We start from the raw sequence: 16816 nt of genomic DNA, 5'->3' as shown, positions 1-16816 counted from the left end.
CCCAACAGTATATGACGCAGTTAAAATTGACTCCAACACATTGACTACTACACAAAAGGACAGTTTACACTTTATTTTTCAGTATTTTATTTAAATAGACAATTTAAATCCTTCTTCCACCACTGACATATCAGTGCTAGACATGGACGAACTTTAATATCCAGTTGTAATATTACTATCTCTCATAAAATAATTCACTTTTTACTTTACTGCAGACATTTAGTTCAAGCTCATATCAGGGAACGTCGCCACCTGCTGGTTTAGCTGGTAACTTTATTTCCTATTGATCAGCTGCTGTAATAACAGGATAAAATATGCAAATAAGAGGGAGGTCACAAATGTCACGAGACAAACCGACCGGAAGCAAACCATAACTGTGCAAAACTTTGATCCAAAATGGCATAAATATCACTAAACATGTAGTTTAGTATCATTTTCAGGTCAAATTAAAATACGTATTTACAGAGTAACTTATACGTTTCTGCTAATTGTTCTGTATTTTTGTGGAAACATTTTACACGGCACAAATCAAAAACTACATGTTTGTGGATCATGTCAAATATTTGTGGATTGTTCCTCTGTGGGTTAAAATAATCGATTAGCAACATCGCCTGCAATGTTGAATGGGTTTGTAAATTCAATGATTCATTTTAGTCCGCCTTTTATATACAGTCTCTGGTTAGTTCAATGTTCACGCTGTGATGATGTTTCATGAGCGGTTTTCTGCTGCTTGGATGATCAATTACTCCATTTGAGGTCAGTTTGCTTCCATCTCTGGTTCCTGTTCCTTCTTCCTCAGAGCTTCTCCACACTCCTTGACAGAGAAAAGCAGCTGGTGAAACTTGTTAAAGAGTTCAATCTTTGATTTTATTATTGTGAAATATTAGATTTTCAGACTTACTGATGGTTCCACGTTTCACCAGGACGATGATGATAATAATAATAATAATAATAAGACCAAGAACTCCACCAACAACGGCACCAACATTCACCGTCTCAGCATCTGAAGGAAAATCAGAAAGTGTCCAGATGAGACGAAGAACAGTTTCTCTACAACAGTTTCCTAGAGAAAGAATCAAAGACATTTACCAGGGTTTGGTGGCGAGGTGCTGGTCATGACATCATCTGTCTTCGTCTTGTTGTGTTGGACTTTTTTCACTTTTTCAAACGAGAAATAAACTGTTTAAACACTTTTTAAAATCACGTGTTTTATTCAGGAACAAACTTCTTCACTATCTGTGATAAATACTGAATGAAATAAATCCTAAAATGTCCTGTACAGCAGTAAAGTCCTCATGCTTACCAACATTAAGGGCAGTGGTACAACCAGCTCTCAGCTCTGGGACAAAACATCGGTACGGTCCACTGTCCTCCAGCTGAACTGAGGAGATCTGCAGTGTGATGATTCCTCTGCTCAGGTCTTCATGGATGAGAGTTGTTCTGTTTCTGTATCGCTCCGTCTGTGGATCAGTGAGGTCCTTTCCATGTCGATAGACATGGACGATCTCCTTGAGGTCAGTTCTCCTAACGTCCAGTGTATAATTCACCAGGTTGACCCGGGGATCCAGATCAAACCTAAGTGTAACATCATCACCTTCTTCTGCCTGGATCGTCTCAGTCGGACACTTGACATGATGCTGTGCTGCAGAGACAAACGACATTGAGACGGTTTAAACACGTCTAAAAGAAAACCTCCATTTCTAACATTTAAACTCTTCAACCACAGAGCTGAAGTTTCTGGATGCAACAAATCTCAAAATGTGCTGCTGAAGGATCGTCCTCCTGAAACACAGAGATCATCTCCTCATGTGAGCTTGTTGCTCCCTCTCTCTCTCTCTCTCCCTCTCTCTCTCTCTCCCTCTCTCTCTCTCTCCCTCTCTCCCTCTCTCTCTCTCTCTCTCCCTCCCTCTCTCTCTCTCTCTCTCCTCCCTCTCTCTCTCTCTCTCCCTCTCTCTCTCTCTCCCTCTCTCCCTCTCTCTCTCTCTCTCTCCCTCCCTCTCTCTCTCTCTCTCTCCCTCCCTCTCTCTCTCTCTCTCTCTCTCTCTCTCTCTCTCTCTCCCTCTCTCCCTCTCTCTCTCTCTCTGTCTCTGTCTCTCTCTCTCTCTCTCTCTCTCTCTCTCTCTCTCTCCCTCCCTCTCTCTCTCTCTGGCTCCTCCTTCAGACAAGAGCTGAGTGGAGCGCACACCATGAGTCATAACTATTTGTGCTCCCTCTCTCTCTCTCTGGCTCCACTATTACAAAAGTTAAACTCTCATTGATAAAAGCAGAGGCCACACATATGGTGCACATCCTGAGTCCCAACTATTTCTCTCTCTCTCTCTCTTTCTCTAATAAAGGCAAATAAAAATATTCTCAACAATATCAAATCTCACAAGTTTTAAAAAGTCTATCTGAACGTGTTTATTTTCAGTTTGACAAAAAATAAAATTGCAAAGTTTTAAAAAGTCCTTAAAAGTTTCAACAGTGTTGTAGTGACTTGGGTTCAACAGAATAAACCTGAGCCACAGTCAGGGGCTGCTCGTCATGAGCTGGCTCCATATGATAAATCAAAACATCCCACTTGTGCTTACGATTATGATGTATTTATTTACCGTGTAACAAAACAGCCTTTGATATTCACTCACATATGTCGCACCAATAACTTGCATGAAAACAAACAAAAAGGCGTGAACATTGGGCTCTAAACCTGTGAGCTTCTCCCCGGTCAGCAGCACACCTTAGGAGTAACTGCCTCTTCTTCTACTTATACATTTCATGTGTTGCCATTCAATACGCCACCTACTGTGGCTACCCGTGCATTACACACACACACACACACACACACACACACACAACACACACACACACACACACACACACACAAATATACAAATGGCTCTAACAAGTGTAAATATAAGAATAATAATCGTTAATGAAGCAGAATCCAAACAGACGCAGATTCACCAGGATCAATGGTAATCATTCATAACAAGCTCTGTAAGTTAGCTCGGCCACTGGTTCATGTTATTGATCACTGTTCATTTGAATTTGTATTTAATATAAAACCGAAAATCAACGAGTTCAAGTTTTTAGTTTTAAAGTTTAAACTGTAAACATCAGAATATGTATAGATGACGCAGCCTCCAAACAATAACTACCTAGATTTAATGTGAACAGAAGTCAAGAAGTAATTAACTCACCCAGGGTAAAAGGAAAAGCAGCTGATAGTAAAGTTACTACTGTCAAATCCATTCTGCGTGGAAAAGACGGTGGACGCACCGTCAAGAGCAGTCAGTCTAGAGTCTAAACTAATTCAGTGAGGAAAGGTCTGTCTGGTCTTTTCAGCTCAGGAGCTGTAAACGCTCATTAATATTAAACAATGTACAAACAGCTGGCGAATGGGAGCTGGGTGTCTGTGTCACGTGAACCGACTGGGCTCCACCGGCATTTGGTCACCTAAATAAATGGGTGGTAACCGCCTCCGTAAGACACTAGTAGGTTTAGTAGTTTCCTATTAGCCCATATCTGTTATCTTACACAGGTGTAATGATAACACTCAAACACTGTGTAGCTAATATAAAGATACTGTGGACTGATAGAGAGAGGATCAATAAGTGACACAAAAAGACAATAAGTCAACATAACTTCATAATAACTTCCCATAATGATAATAATAATAATAATAATAATAATAAAGAAGAACTCATTCTGTTATACCCTCTCCTACTGTCGCAGACACGTTAGCATCATATAATCCTGTTTACGCTCATTCAACACTATCGATACTCATCCACGACACATACACGCGCGCGCGCACGCCATGGCGGCAGCGACCAACAGCGCCCAACCCCATCATGGCGGCGACAGTGAAAACAGTTGAAATGTGGGATTTCTCCTTTTCCCTGTTCACTCGCTAATGGCTGGTTAACATCCTGACAACATTAACAACGCGTTTAACCACGTCACTTAACTCTAGTGTCGAGTACAAACACTTTTAAAACTACCGCGCTAACTTCCGGTGAAAGATAACCGTCGTTGACCAAAAACTAACCCGCTGCAAAATCTTACACGTCTCAAAACTCTCCGAAAACTCTCCACAACAACTAATACCGCTGCTACAAGAGTTTTAGATCCGTTTGTTACGAGTATAAAAGTGAGTTTTACGGTACCTGTAGGTTGGTAGAAAGAGGAGCAAAGTTAACGTCTCACACAGGCCGGAACTCCTTTTTTACTGAACTGCGCATGTGCAGAACAGACTGCTGTGTAAACCGGTACAAGCAGAGACAGTAGAGAAACTGAATGGAGGATCTTTGGTGTAAGTCCCTGAGGGTTTATTTCTGTCCCACATCGAGGACATGAGGTCTCTCTAACTGACACTTTGAGCCCTTTATTCAAACTTTCTGTAAGTCCGCATTTCTGCACACTTTGCCTTAGAGAATTACCCAAAGTTCATAGCGTTGTGATATTAAACTGGAGTTTCCATGGTTATCAAGGCCCATATAACGCAGGAAATACTAAGACAGAAGAAGAACGGTTAACAAACAGGCATGAAAGTCAACATACAGTGTATAACAGTATAAACACAGAAGTTATTTGTCCCATGATGACATGATGATGAATTCCACATATCCAAATTGGATCAGATCTTTTCCAACATTATTATTTTTGTTTACAAATAGGAAGAGAAAGGGAGGGAATAAAAACGTGCAATCAAAAGTCTCAAACCCACAATTGAATGTAAATGTTTTGGCATCATCAAGGTGAAGTGATATAAGTGCTGTCCCATTACCTGTCACTTAAAAGACTCAATACGTTTTACTTTAGTCTCAATAAGAGTCTCCATACTTTATATTTTATGGTGTAGTATAATTGTGATCAAACTACAAAAGTGAATTAATGTCCTTGTTGTCATCCTACAGTGTACGCTGGTATTAGTCAATTATCTATGTTGCATCTAAATCCATGATTTGAATATTAATATGCAACTTAACGTAGTTAAGGGAGGACAGGTGGACAGAGGGATCCAGACAACACTGAATTGTACCAACATCACCTGCTTCTGGATCGTCTCAGTTGGACAAATGACATGATACTTTCCTGGAGAGACAAACAACATTGAGACAGTTTAAACACGTCTAAAAGAAAACCTCCATTTCTAACATTTAAACTCTTCAACCACAGAGCTGAAGTTTCTGGATGCAACAAATCTCAAAATGTGCTGCTCATCCACTGAAGGATCGTCCTCCTGAAACACAGAGATCATCTCCTCATGTGAGCTTGTTGCTTCCTCTCTCTCTCTCTCTCTCTCCCTCTCCCTCTCTCTCTGTCTCTGTCTCTCTCTCTCTCTCTGTCTCTGTCTCTCTCTCTCTGGCTCCTCCTTCACATGAGACAAGAGCTGAGTGGAGTGCACACCATGAGTCATTAACATTTGTCCTCCCACTCTCTGGCTCCACAATTACAAAAGTTAAACTCTCATTGATAATAACAGAGGCCACACATATGGTGCACATCCTGAGTCCCAAATATTTCTCTCTCTCTCTCTCTTTCTCTAATAAAGGCAAATAAAAATAGCCCAAAAAATAATTTATTATTCTCAACAATATCAAACTTCATAAGTTTTAAAATGTCTATTTGCCATTTTATTTTTTGTCAAACTGAATATAAACATGTTCAAAGTTTTAAAAAGTTTGCCGTTTTAAAAAGTCCTTAAAAGTTTCAAAAGTGTAAATATCAGAATAAAAATCATTGATGAAGCAGAATCCAGAAGTTCAGCACTAACTCACCCAGGATCAATGGTAAAGCAGAGAACAGGAACGTGAACAGCCTCATGTCCATTATTGAGTGAGGAAAAGAAGATAAAGTGACACTTGCAGAGAGAGTAGATGATGCCGGTCGACGGTGTGTTACTTGCCTGCAGGAACTTTATAAATTGGTTTCTGACACATCCCTCCGCCACAGAGAAAAGGAGCCTGCTCATTGGATCAAATGAACCAATGAGCAGGCTGTTCCTACCTACGTCACAGAACCCGCTAAAATGTCCATTAGGATTAGGGTCCAGTGAACCAGTGACATCATCATCCTTGTGAACGCCCACAAGAGGTTAAATACATGGGTCTCCGCACCAGAAAGTAGGACCAGTCCTAGCCTGGTCAGATGCGTACACGAACTGATGAAGCCTCTTGGATGAGAGGTGAAACGTCTTCACAGACAAACAACCTAGTCCAGTTGTTTCGATTTAAAAAACTCCTTTAGGATACTATGACCTGGACAAATGAGAATATACACAGAGCTTTACACAGTGTAGACGCCGAGCGTCTCCTGACGTCACTGGGGAAGCAGAGAGTGGGTTGTTCCACTGCAGTGAAACTAGACGGTCATTGGATAAATGCTGGGCTTTGTCCCGCCCATCGGACGCTCAGCGTCTCTGGGGGTCTATGGGGCAGTGGGCTGGTCCGGACGCTCGGCTTCTGCATGATGATTGGATGATCTGTCTGAGGCTGAGTCCCTTTTGATTGACAGCGAAATGAGCGAATCAGCGATCTTGAAGTATAAACATCCACCAGAGCAGTTTTCAAGTTTTTAATTCCGTTGTTCGGAGTTGATCTGGAGACGTTACTGATCCTCAGCGACTTTGTCTTTGTTAAAAACGACTAGCTTTGTGTTTGGCGACTCTCTTCTGTCACTCTGCGAATTTACATATAAATAAACGGACACATTTTATGATGTAGGCCGAAAATGAGCTTCCCCTCCTTATAAGACCAGCAGCCGCCACTGGTTTCCATGTAGGAGGTATGGAAACCGACATACCAATTACACACATCCTCTAATCTCTCTGCAAGTGTCACTTCACTTCACTTCGTCTTTATCTCGCTGATTTAGTTTAATAATGAACGAACTGCTCATTTTCCTGTTCGCTGCTTTACCGTTTGTCGACGGTGAGTTACTTCTTCACTAATGGTCACAGTGAATCTAGGTCTGTTTGGAGAGGAAGGACACTGATGAAGAGGAGGAGGGGTCCATGAGTGAGATCACATCATCAACTTCACTTGTCCCAAGTGTGGAAGAGCAGGTGAAACGTCCAGAACTGTCCCTCTGATCGTGAACAGACCTGAGCCTCTGAAGAGACGCACGAACTCCCTCCCTCCCATTTATGTGTGTGTGTGTGTGTGTGTGTGTGGTCACTGTAATGTAATTGATTCCTCGTCCTGTGGTAGAGAGCTGAGCGTGGGAACAAAGGCAAGGTGCGCGCACACAGACTTATGGAGGAGGCGGGCTCTCTCAGTGCGCACCGCCCTCTGATTGGCTGTCGAGGCTGTCCCTCTCCTCACAGCCTGAAACCTGTTGGCGCTGCTTCTTCTTGAACTCACTAAGTTTTCATGCAATGCTGTGATACTCTTCTCTCTGAAAACATTTATGTCTGTTACTAATCCCACCCTTGTTGTCCACTGATACGGTGACGCATGTACGGTCTCTTCAGCAGACGCCATGTTTGCTCATTAGCCCTGAAAATAAAGTACAGCTGAGGTTGATGGGAAAGTTGTCAGTTCTGCAGCAGGTAGGAGTGTGACGTCACGATGGCGCTGCAGGACAAGTCAGCAAAGTCATTACAGTTCCTTTCACTGCTCGTACATAATGTAACATAAGTGTTGAATATACAGATTGTTCACAGATTAAATCAAATCTTATCTTGTTTATTTATAAAATATATTTAAAACAGGCACCAAAGTTCTGTACAATACAACAAGAAACACACAACATCGAAACAGCTGAAATGATGCGTTAACTATCTCATGGTCTGACACAGACATGGAGCAGTTTGAGTTAAAAACACAAAGGACAAAAGTGAGAGATAGAAACCTGAGGGTTTAGAGATCAGACTTAACAATGTTGACAGAAGCCTGATCACCCTTTCTGCTCAGCCTCCACCGAGGGACGGCAGGAGCAGCTAAATGTGAACGCAACAATACAGCAGCTTTCAAGGGAAAGATGACGGAAAAGGGCAGGTCAAAGGTCGTAACACTAACACACAGGGCTGCACCGGTGGTGTTAGTTGATCTTCACTCCATTAGCCTGACCAGCGTGGACAGATTTAAAAACAAGTGAAGACAAGTGTAACACTGGACAAAAGAGGAAGAAAAGACAAAATGATGATGATGATGATGATGATGATGATTTCAGAGGGGATCTAGTATTTGAGATGCAAAGAGGCGTGTGTGTGTATGTGTGTGTAACTTCCAGATTATGGCGGTGTTGATAGATACATATGAGGAGCGTACTACTCACATAAACACACAGTATCAACGCCAACAAAAGAAAATACATTAAAAAAACTAAACTAAAAGAAAATACAAAGGTTTTCAGTGTGATTATAAAGGTGGACACAGTTGTGGCAGATCTCAGGTTAGCACACGATAATACATTCATGCCGACATCCAAATCCCCACAGACCGGATGATGTTGATCAAAATCTTCCTCTTTATATGAAACATGTCCCTCATGCTTTAATGGGGGCCGTTTACCATGATTTGAATATTAATATGCATCTTAACGTAGTTCCAGTTTAATGTCCAGGAGTTTATCTCTAAAATCGTGAATTATTTCTTTGCATTAAAAAAGTTGCATCTTTACATTTTCAGACAAATGGAATATAGATGTGTTAACAACATGGACACGACAACTGTGTCACAGCTCTGCTTGATCACAGAGTATTTCCTGATTACACGTTTCCATGACAACGTCTGACTGGTCCCTGTTTTTATATTAACCAGTATATTTGATTGATGTTTTCTCTATGAAATTTTCCCTTTTCCAAAACTGTGCTTCTGACCCAAACTCATCATGACTGCTGTTGTGTTTGAGTTGTGTTTAAACACCTTCACTCGTCTTCACACGGAGGTTTAATGTCACTTAGTTCAGTAGAAACTTTGGGAATCTGCTTTTTATCCGTCAGGTAGTGAATGGTTGTTGTTCTCGCTCCAGCAGCATCTCTCCACCACCACTACACCTCTGACAGGATGTTTAACAAGCTGTTTCTGCAGAGTTCTCCAGGTTCTCCAGGTTCTCCTTCTTCTTCTTCTTCTTCTTCTTCTTCTTCTCCTCCTCCTCCTCCAGGTAAATCTGAGGGGTCGTGAGACGATTAACGGAGAGTAAAGAAGAAGAAACAAACTTCTGATACACACATCTGTTTTTAGTTTTTACACTTTTCTTCAATCTTTGATTTTATTATTGTGAAATATTAGATTTTCAGACTTACTGATGGTTCCACGTTTCACCAGGACGATGATAATAATAATAATAATAATAAGAACAACAGGAACAAGAACTCCACCAACAACGGCACCAACATTCACCGTCTCAGCATCTGAAGGAAAATCAGAAAGTGTCCAGATGAGACGAAGAACAGTTTCTCTACAACAGTTTCCTAGAGAAAGAATCAAAGACATTTACCAGGGTTTGGTGGCGAGATGCTGGTCATGACATCATCTGTCTTCGTCTTGTTGTGTTGGACTTTTTTCACTGTTTCAAATGAGAAATAAACTGTTTAAACACTTTTTTAAATCATGTGTTTTATTCAGGAACAAACTTCTTCACTATCTGTGATAAATACTGAATGAAATAAATCCTAAAATGTCCTGTACAGCAGTAAAGTCCTCATGCTTACCAACATTAAGGGCAGTGGTACAACCAGCTCTCAGCTCTGGGACAAAACATCGGTACGGTCCACTGTCCTTCAGCTGAACTGAGGAGATCTGCAGTGTGATGATTCCTCTGCTCAGGTCTTCATGGATGAGAGTTGTTCTGTTTCTGTATCGCTCCATCTGTGGATCAGTGAGGTCCTTTCCACTTCGATAGACGTGGACGACCTCGTCGAGGTCGGTTCTTGTAACATCAAGTGTATAATCCACCAGGTTGACCCGGGGATCCAGATCAAACCTAAGTGTAACATCATCACCTTCTTCTGCCTGGATCGTCTCAGTCGGACACTTGACATGATGCTGTGCTGCAGAGACAAACAACATTGAGACGGTTTAAACACGTCTAAAAGAAAACCTCCATTTCTAACAGTTAAACTCTTCAACCACAGAGCTGAAGTTTCTGGATGCAACAAATCTCAAAATGTGCTGCTCATCCACTGAAGGATCGTCCTCCTGAAACACAGAGATCATCTCCTCATGTGAGCTTGTTGCTCCCTCTCTCTCTCTCTCCCTCTCTCTCTCTCTGTCTCTCTCTCTCTCCCTCTCTCCCTCCCTCTCTCTCTCTCTGGCTCCTCCTTCAGACAAGAGCTGAGTGGAGCGCACACCATGAGTCATAACTATTTGTGCTCCCTCCCTCTCTCTCTCTCTCTGGCTCCACTATTACAAAAGTTAAACTCTCATTGATAAAAGCAGAGGCCACACATATGGTGCACATCCTGAGTCCCAACTATTTCTCTCTCTCTCTCTCTCTTTCTCTAATAAAGGCAAATAAAAATATTCTCAACAATATCAAATCTCACAAGTTTTAAAAAGTCTATCTGAACGTGTTTATTTTCAGTTTGACAAAAAATAAAATTGCAAAGTTTTAAAAAGTCCTTAAAAGTTTCAACAGTGTTGTAGTGACTTGAGTTCAACAGAATAAACCTGAGCCACAGTCAGGGGCTGCTCGTCATGAGCTGGCTCCATATCGTCACCTTCCTAAAATAATGGCCTAAGTCATGTTTTGACAAAAATGTTTTTTTTGCCTAAATCACCCCCTCATGATGCTGGCCACCTCTGGTAAAATCGCCTGAATCCTCAGTTGAGGGGAACATGCAATTCTACCCCCGGTTGTATAATGGCCTATGTCAAAAGTGTGACTCTTTTGTTGAGTTTTTTGTGTTTCCTGAAAAACCTGAAAAAATGACTTAGGCCATTATTTTAAGAGGGTGTCGATATGATAAATCAAAACATCCCACTTGTGCTTACGATTATGATGTATTTATTTACCGTGTAACAAAACAGCCTTTGATATTCACTCACATATGTCGCACCAATAACTTGCATGAAAACAAACAAAAAGGCGTGAACATTGGGCTCTAAACCTGTGAGCTTCTCCCCGGTCAGCAGCACACCTTAGGAGTAACTGCCTCTTCTTCTACTTATACATTTCATGTGTTGCCATTCAATACGCCACCTACTGTGGCAACCAGTGCATTACACACACACACACACACACACACACACACACACACACACACACACACACACAAATATACAAATGGCTCTAACAAGTGTAAATATAAGAATAATAATCGTAAATATAAGAATAATAATCGTTAATGAAGCAGAATCCAAACAGACGTAGATTCACCAGGATCAATGGTAATCATTCATAACAAGCTCTCCGTAAGACACTAGTAGGTTTAATAGTAGGCCCATAACTGTGGGACACAGGTGTAATGATAACGCTTATTCAATTGTCTGATAACACTCAAACACTGTGTAGCTAATATAAAGATACTGTGGACTGATAGAGAGAGGATCAATAAGTGACACAAAAAGACAATAAGTCAAAATAACTTCATAATAACCCAGAATAATAATAATACAAATAATAAAGAAGAACTCACTCTGTTATACCCTTTACTACTGTCGCAGACACATTAGCATCATATAATCCTGTTTACGCTCATTCAACACTATCAATACTCATCCACGACACATACACGCGCGCGCGCACACCATGGCGGCAGCGACCAACAGCGCCCAACCCCATCATGGCGGCGACAGTGAAAACAGTTGAAATGTGGGATTTCTCCTTTCCCTGTTCACTCGCTAATGGCTGGTTAACATCCTGACAACATTAACAACGCGTTTAACCACATCACTTAACTCTAGTGTCGAGTACATACACTTTTAAAACTACTGCGCTTACTTCCGGTGAAAGATAACCGTCGTTGACCAAAAACTAACCCGCTGCAAAATCTTACACGTCTCAAAAACTCTCCGAACACTCTCCACAACAACTAATACCGCTGCTACAAGAGTTTTAGATCCGTTTGTTAAGAGTATAAAAGTGAGTTTTACAGTACCTGTAGGTTGGTAGAAAGAGGAGCAAAGTTAACGTCTTACACAGCTCCTTTTTTTTATGAACTGCGCATGTGCAGAACAGACTGCTGTGTAAACCGGTAAACTGCGCATGTGCAGAACAGACTGCTGTGACTGTGGCCCGGTCCCAACGTCCGCCCTCACAGACACAGACATGCTGTGTTCAACCGGTACAAGCAGAGACAGTAGAGAAACTGAACAGAGGATTTTTGGTGTAAGTCCCTGAGGGTTTATTTCTGTCCCACATCGAGGACATGAGGACTCTCTAACAGACACTTTGAGCCCTTTACTCAAACTTTCTGTAAGTCCGCATTTCTGCACACTTTGGGGCACTTTTATGAACACAACATGATTACAGTGTTTTACATTAAGATTCCTTACATGAAAGTATAACCAGCATCAAAATACTGTTTGTTTTAAGAGAAAGCAACGCCAGCAAAAGTGAAACTGCATTAAAAAAAAAAAAAAATATACAGGTATAAAAATACAAAGGTTTTCAGTGTGATTATAAAGGTGGACACAGTTGTGGCAGATCTCAGGTTAGCACACGATAATACATTCATGCCGACATCCAAATCCAAAAGTATTTCCTGATTACACGTTTCCATGACAACATCTGTTCCCATTTCATTTGTATGTGTAAACTGACTGGTCCCTGTTTTTATATTAACCTGTATATTTGATTGATGTTTTCTCTATGAAATTTTCCCTTTTCCAAAACTGTGCTTCTGACCCAAACTCATCATGACTGCTGTTGTGTTTGAGTTGTGTTTAAACACCTTCACTCGTCTTCACACGGAGGTTTAATGTCACTTAGTTCAGTAGAAACTTTGGGAATCTGCTTTTTATCCGTCAGGTAGTGAATGGTTGTTGTTCTCGCTCCAGCAGCATCTCTCCACCACCACTACACCTCTGACATGATGTTTAACAAGCTGTTTCTGCAGAGTTCTCCAGGTTCTCCAGGTTCTCCTCCTCCTCCTCCTCTTCCTCCTCCTCTTCCTCTTCCTCCTCCTCCTCCTCCTCCTCCTCTTCCTCCTCCTCCTCCTCCTCCCTCCATCTCTACTTCCTGCTCCCTTCTTCCCCTCAGCCTCTCCACACTCCTCCCTGAGAGAGAAAAGCAGTTGGTGACACTTGTTAAAGGATGTTTGTGTTACACACATCTGTTTTTAGTTTTTACACTTTTCTTCAATCTTTGATTTTATTATCGTGAAATATTAGATTTTCAGACTTACTGATGGTTCCACGTTTCACCAGGACGATGATAATAATAATAATAAGAAGAACAGGAACAAGAACTCCACCAACAACGGCACCGACATTCACCGTCTCAGCATCTGAAGGAAAATCAGAAAGTGTCCAGATGAGACGAAGAACAGTTTCTCTACAACAGTTTCCTAGAGAATGAATTTGCTAGAGAATTTTTCACTGTTTCAAATGAGAAATAAACTGTTTAATCACTTTTTTAAATCACGTGTTTTATTCAGGAACAAACTTCTTCACTATCTGTGATAAATACTGAATGAAATAAATCCTAAAATGTCCTGTACAGCAGTAAAGTCCTCATGCTTACCAACGTTAAGGGCAGTGGTACAACCAGCTCTCAGCTCTGGGACAAAACATCGGTACGGTCCACTGTCCTTCAGCTGAACTGAGGAGATCTGCAGTGTGATGATTCCTCTGCTCAGGTCTTCATGGATGAGAGTTGTTCTGTGTCTGTATCGCTCCATCTGTGGATCAGTGAGGTCCTTTCCACTTCGATAGACGTGGACGACCTCGTCGAGGTCGGTTCTTGTAACATCAAGTGTATAATCCAACAAGTTGACCCGGGGATCCAGATCAAACCTAAGTGTAACATCATCACCTTCTTCTGCCTGGGTCGTCTCAGTCGGACAAATGACACGATGCTGTGCTGCAGAGACAAAAGTTTATTTATTTACAAGTATATTGAGTGAGGAAATGACCTGAAGTGCACGGACTGTGCAGGATAGGACTGTGCCGCTTGTTGAGGCACATTGTCATTCACCAAAACTGAGAAACCACAAACAAGATGTGACCTTAAGTTCCTCTCACTCTCAGCCTCGGTCCAGGAAGCGCTCAGTCCTGTAACTGCTCCTCTGTGCTGATGATATTTACCAAAAACTGCTGAAATGTTTTTGTTGGTTTTAAATTTCTTTTCGCTTTGTTGGTGCCGCCTTTTCTTTGTTTTAGTGTCACTTCTCTCTGTAGAGTTGGAGCATTGTACATCACTACTGCAGAGTGGTTTGGCTTTATCTTTCCCCTCCTCCCCTCCTCCCCTCCCTCCCTCCCAACCCCTGCTACATGAACTATTTGCCATTTAATTTTTTGTCAAACTGAAAATAAACACGTTCAAAGTTTTAAAAAGTTCAAAGTTTTAAAAAGTCCTTAAAAGTTTCAACAGTGTAAATATCAGAATAATAATCGTTAATGAAGCAGAATCCAAACAGACGCAGATTCACCAGGATCAATGGTAATCATTCATAACAAGCTCTGTAAGTTAGCTCGGCCACTGGTTCATGTTATTGATCACAGTTCATTTGACTTTGTATTTAATATAAAACCGAAAATCAACGAGTTCAAGTTTTTAGTTTTAAAGTTTAAACTGTAAACATCAGAATATGTATAGATGAAGCAGCCTCCAAACAATAACTACCTAGATTTAATGTGAACAGAAGTCAAGAAGTAATTAACTCACCCAGGGTAAAAGGAAAAGCAGCTGATAGTAAAGTTACTACTGTCCAACACATTGTCAAACACACTGAGTGAGACCACGGTGGATGAACACTGAACCCGAGCTGCTCGGTACAATCCAGCCGACCCATAAACGGAGAGGGGGGGTGGGACCATGTTGCCTCCTTCATGAGGCTTGTCCCCCTCAGTTTATCGTTGTAAACCTAACTATGTAAATTTAAGTTATATAATATATGTACTCAAGTGCTTGTGAAAAGTTTAAATGCAAAACAATGCGTTTTTAATTTGAAATGATTTCCCGCCCCCCCCCCCCTCTGCCTCACAGTGGTTTGGTCCACTGTCTGTCTGACCACAATTATTTCAAGCAAATGAAATTCTCCTGTGAACCTATCAATACATGTTGTGCTTATTGATTTATCCAAGGCAATCAGTTTCCTAAACTCTGAGTAAATCCAACTTTCCAACTAACTTGTTCCACTTGAGAGCAAATTCACTTTAGTTGCCATTTTTTCAGTTGCACAATTACATTTTAAGGAAATTTAGCACATGGATATGAAGTCGCCATAACTTAAAACTAATAGTTATATTTGCATAGTTTTTTTTAAAGGCGTTCGGTTTCTACATTTTTTTAAAGTTAGATCAACTTGTCATATTTTACAGTGTCGCCTACTTTAACTAAAGTTGTGGTTATTCATTTCATTTCGCTGGTTCTTTGTTCTTTGGAAGTTTCTTCTTGGTGTTTTGCTTTGTGGTTGGCAGCACTTGCACACTCACGCTTGCACATACATATATACTGAATATTTAGATATGTAGCCTATATGCATGATAGTAGCTGTGTGTGTGTGTGTGTGTGTGTGTGTGTGTGTGTGCATGTGCTTAGCACCAGTATATGTGTATGCACAAGTGAAGAACTCAGTTTTGGTCCTGCAGAGACATTTCTTTATTTACTGTACTTTAGTATTACAGTGTATTACTTGTTCTTTACTGTATTCTTGTAAATTTACGGCACAATACTGGTCGGTTTTGTGAGTAAATTATTGTATATTTACAGTATGTAACTGTATTTGAATCTATAGTATTTTGTATAGAATGTTACTATACTACTACTACTAATACTACTACTACTACTACTACTACTACTAATAATACTAATAATAATAATAATGTCTCACTCACTGATTCAGACACAAGATGCTGTTAAGACGGATTTCAGATCTGAAGATGAGGATGAATGTGGATGACACCACGTCTCAATACAATAATGATAAATTATAATAATGGGGGTATTGGCAAAAGAAATAAAAGAAATGTATTTAAACCAAAAGATTTTTTGGTCAATATCTTTATTGGACATGCTCTTATCCCCGAGGGTAAATTCAGGTGTCCAGTATTAATAATAGTTAGTTAGTTAATAGTTAATAGTTTGCAGCTGTTTCTGCTTCTCTGTCCTGTGTCACACATGAGGGGACATCCCATCCACATTAAACTCAGACTATCAGTGTAGTGATCAGTCTCTACTTCCCCATTGAAACACTCAGAAACACTGACCAGTGCAAAAAAGCAAAGACCAACAAGCAGTTCCAAGAAGGAGGAGGCGACGTGACATGTGATAACAAAAGAAACTAAAAACTAGAATTACCAGCTCCTGGTTTTATCCCTCCACCAACCAGCCAAGTTAAAATCCAAAGTTTAAAATAAGCCAAGTGTAAAAAATTCTGATTGAAACTGTCAAATAGATGTTGGTTTAAATTAAAGCTGAAAATAACAATTATTTTTTATCACCCATTAATCTGGTGATTATTTTCTCAGGTAACTGAATAGTTGTTTGGTCTTTTGTATTTAGTGGTTGTATAGATCATCATATATACACTATACATGTTAAACCACTATTGATTGCATAATCTTAATGCAGTGTAACTACCTGGCATGTGAACAATTCACTCATTTAGACAATCATCAACAACCGTGAGCTCTGTAGCGAGCAGGTGCAGAGTCTAGCAAAGTGCGCGAAGTAAAGCTGCATGAATGATCCACTACTACAACAACAGTAGTAAAGTGACTGA

At 40.7% G+C, this 16816-nt stretch overlaps 2 protein-coding genes across 3 annotated transcripts; both read right to left on the bottom strand.

Moving 5' to 3' along the window:
- Nucleotides 1–58: 58 nt before the first annotated feature.
- LOC130166325 (butyrophilin subfamily 2 member A1-like) lies at nt 59–5885 on the bottom strand. Of its 2 annotated transcripts, none has more exons than XM_056371868.1 (5): nt 5763–5885; nt 1304–1642; nt 1090–1158; nt 902–1003; nt 59–814 (listed from the first exon to the last, which is right to left on the bottom strand). In XM_056371868.1, exons 1-5 carry the CDS (start codon nt 5812–5814, stop codon nt 663–665), a joined length of 714 nt encoding a protein of 237 aa, XP_056227843.1. In that variant the 5' UTR covers nt 5815–5885; the 3' UTR covers nt 59–662. The 2 variants fall into 2 exon arrangements, 1 of the variants encoding a protein (XP_056227843.1); XR_008827131.1 differs by lacking the exon at nt 5763–5885 and adding an exon at nt 4149–4206 and having other exon boundaries at nt 674–814.
- A 1769-nt stretch (nt 5886–7654) lies between these two features.
- LOC130166324 (uncharacterized) lies at nt 7655–14996 on the bottom strand. Its single transcript, XM_056371867.1, has 5 exons — nt 14758–14996; nt 13615–13953; nt 9427–9495; nt 9233–9340; nt 7655–9096 (listed from the first exon to the last, which is right to left on the bottom strand). Exons 1-5 carry the CDS (start codon nt 14921–14923, stop codon nt 8978–8980), a joined length of 801 nt encoding a protein of 266 aa, XP_056227842.1. The 5' UTR covers nt 14924–14996; the 3' UTR covers nt 7655–8977.
- Nucleotides 14997–16816: the final 1820 nt, after the last annotated feature.

The sequence above is a fragment of the Seriola aureovittata genome, chromosome 3 (assembly GCF_021018895.1).
Source record: "Seriola aureovittata isolate HTS-2021-v1 ecotype China chromosome 3, ASM2101889v1, whole genome shotgun sequence".
Lineage (NCBI taxonomy): Eukaryota > Metazoa > Chordata > Actinopteri > Carangiformes > Carangidae > Seriola > Seriola aureovittata.
Note: the sequence above shows the minus strand (reverse complement) of the source record. Positions and strands in the feature narration are given on the sequence as shown.

Bases quoted from the DNA above. Each gene is read 5' to 3' on its own strand.
- LOC130166325 (XM_056371868.1), bottom strand. From the start codon at position 5,814: ATGGACATGAGGCTGTTCACGTTCCTGTTCTCTGCTTTACCATTGATC. The intron at 1,159-1,303 runs GTAAGCATGAGG...CGTTTGAAAAAG, and splicing joins TACCACTGCCCTTAATGTTG to TGAAAAAAGTCCAACACAAC. The intron at 815-901 runs GTAAGTCTGAAA...TTCTCTGTCAAG, and splicing joins GGTGAAACGTGGAACCATCA to GAGTGTGGAGAAGCTCTGAG.
- LOC130166324 (XM_056371867.1), bottom strand. From the start codon at position 14,923: ATGAAGGAGGCAACATGGTCCCACCCCCCCTCTCCGTTTATGGGTCGG. The intron at 13,954-14,757 runs GTGAGTTAATTA...TTGTCTCTGCAG, and splicing joins TGCTTTTCCTTTTACCCTGG to CACAGCATCGTGTCATTTGT. The intron at 9,341-9,426 runs GTAAATGTCTTT...ATTTTCCTTCAG, and splicing joins CATCTCGCCACCAAACCCTG to ATGCTGAGACGGTGAATGTT.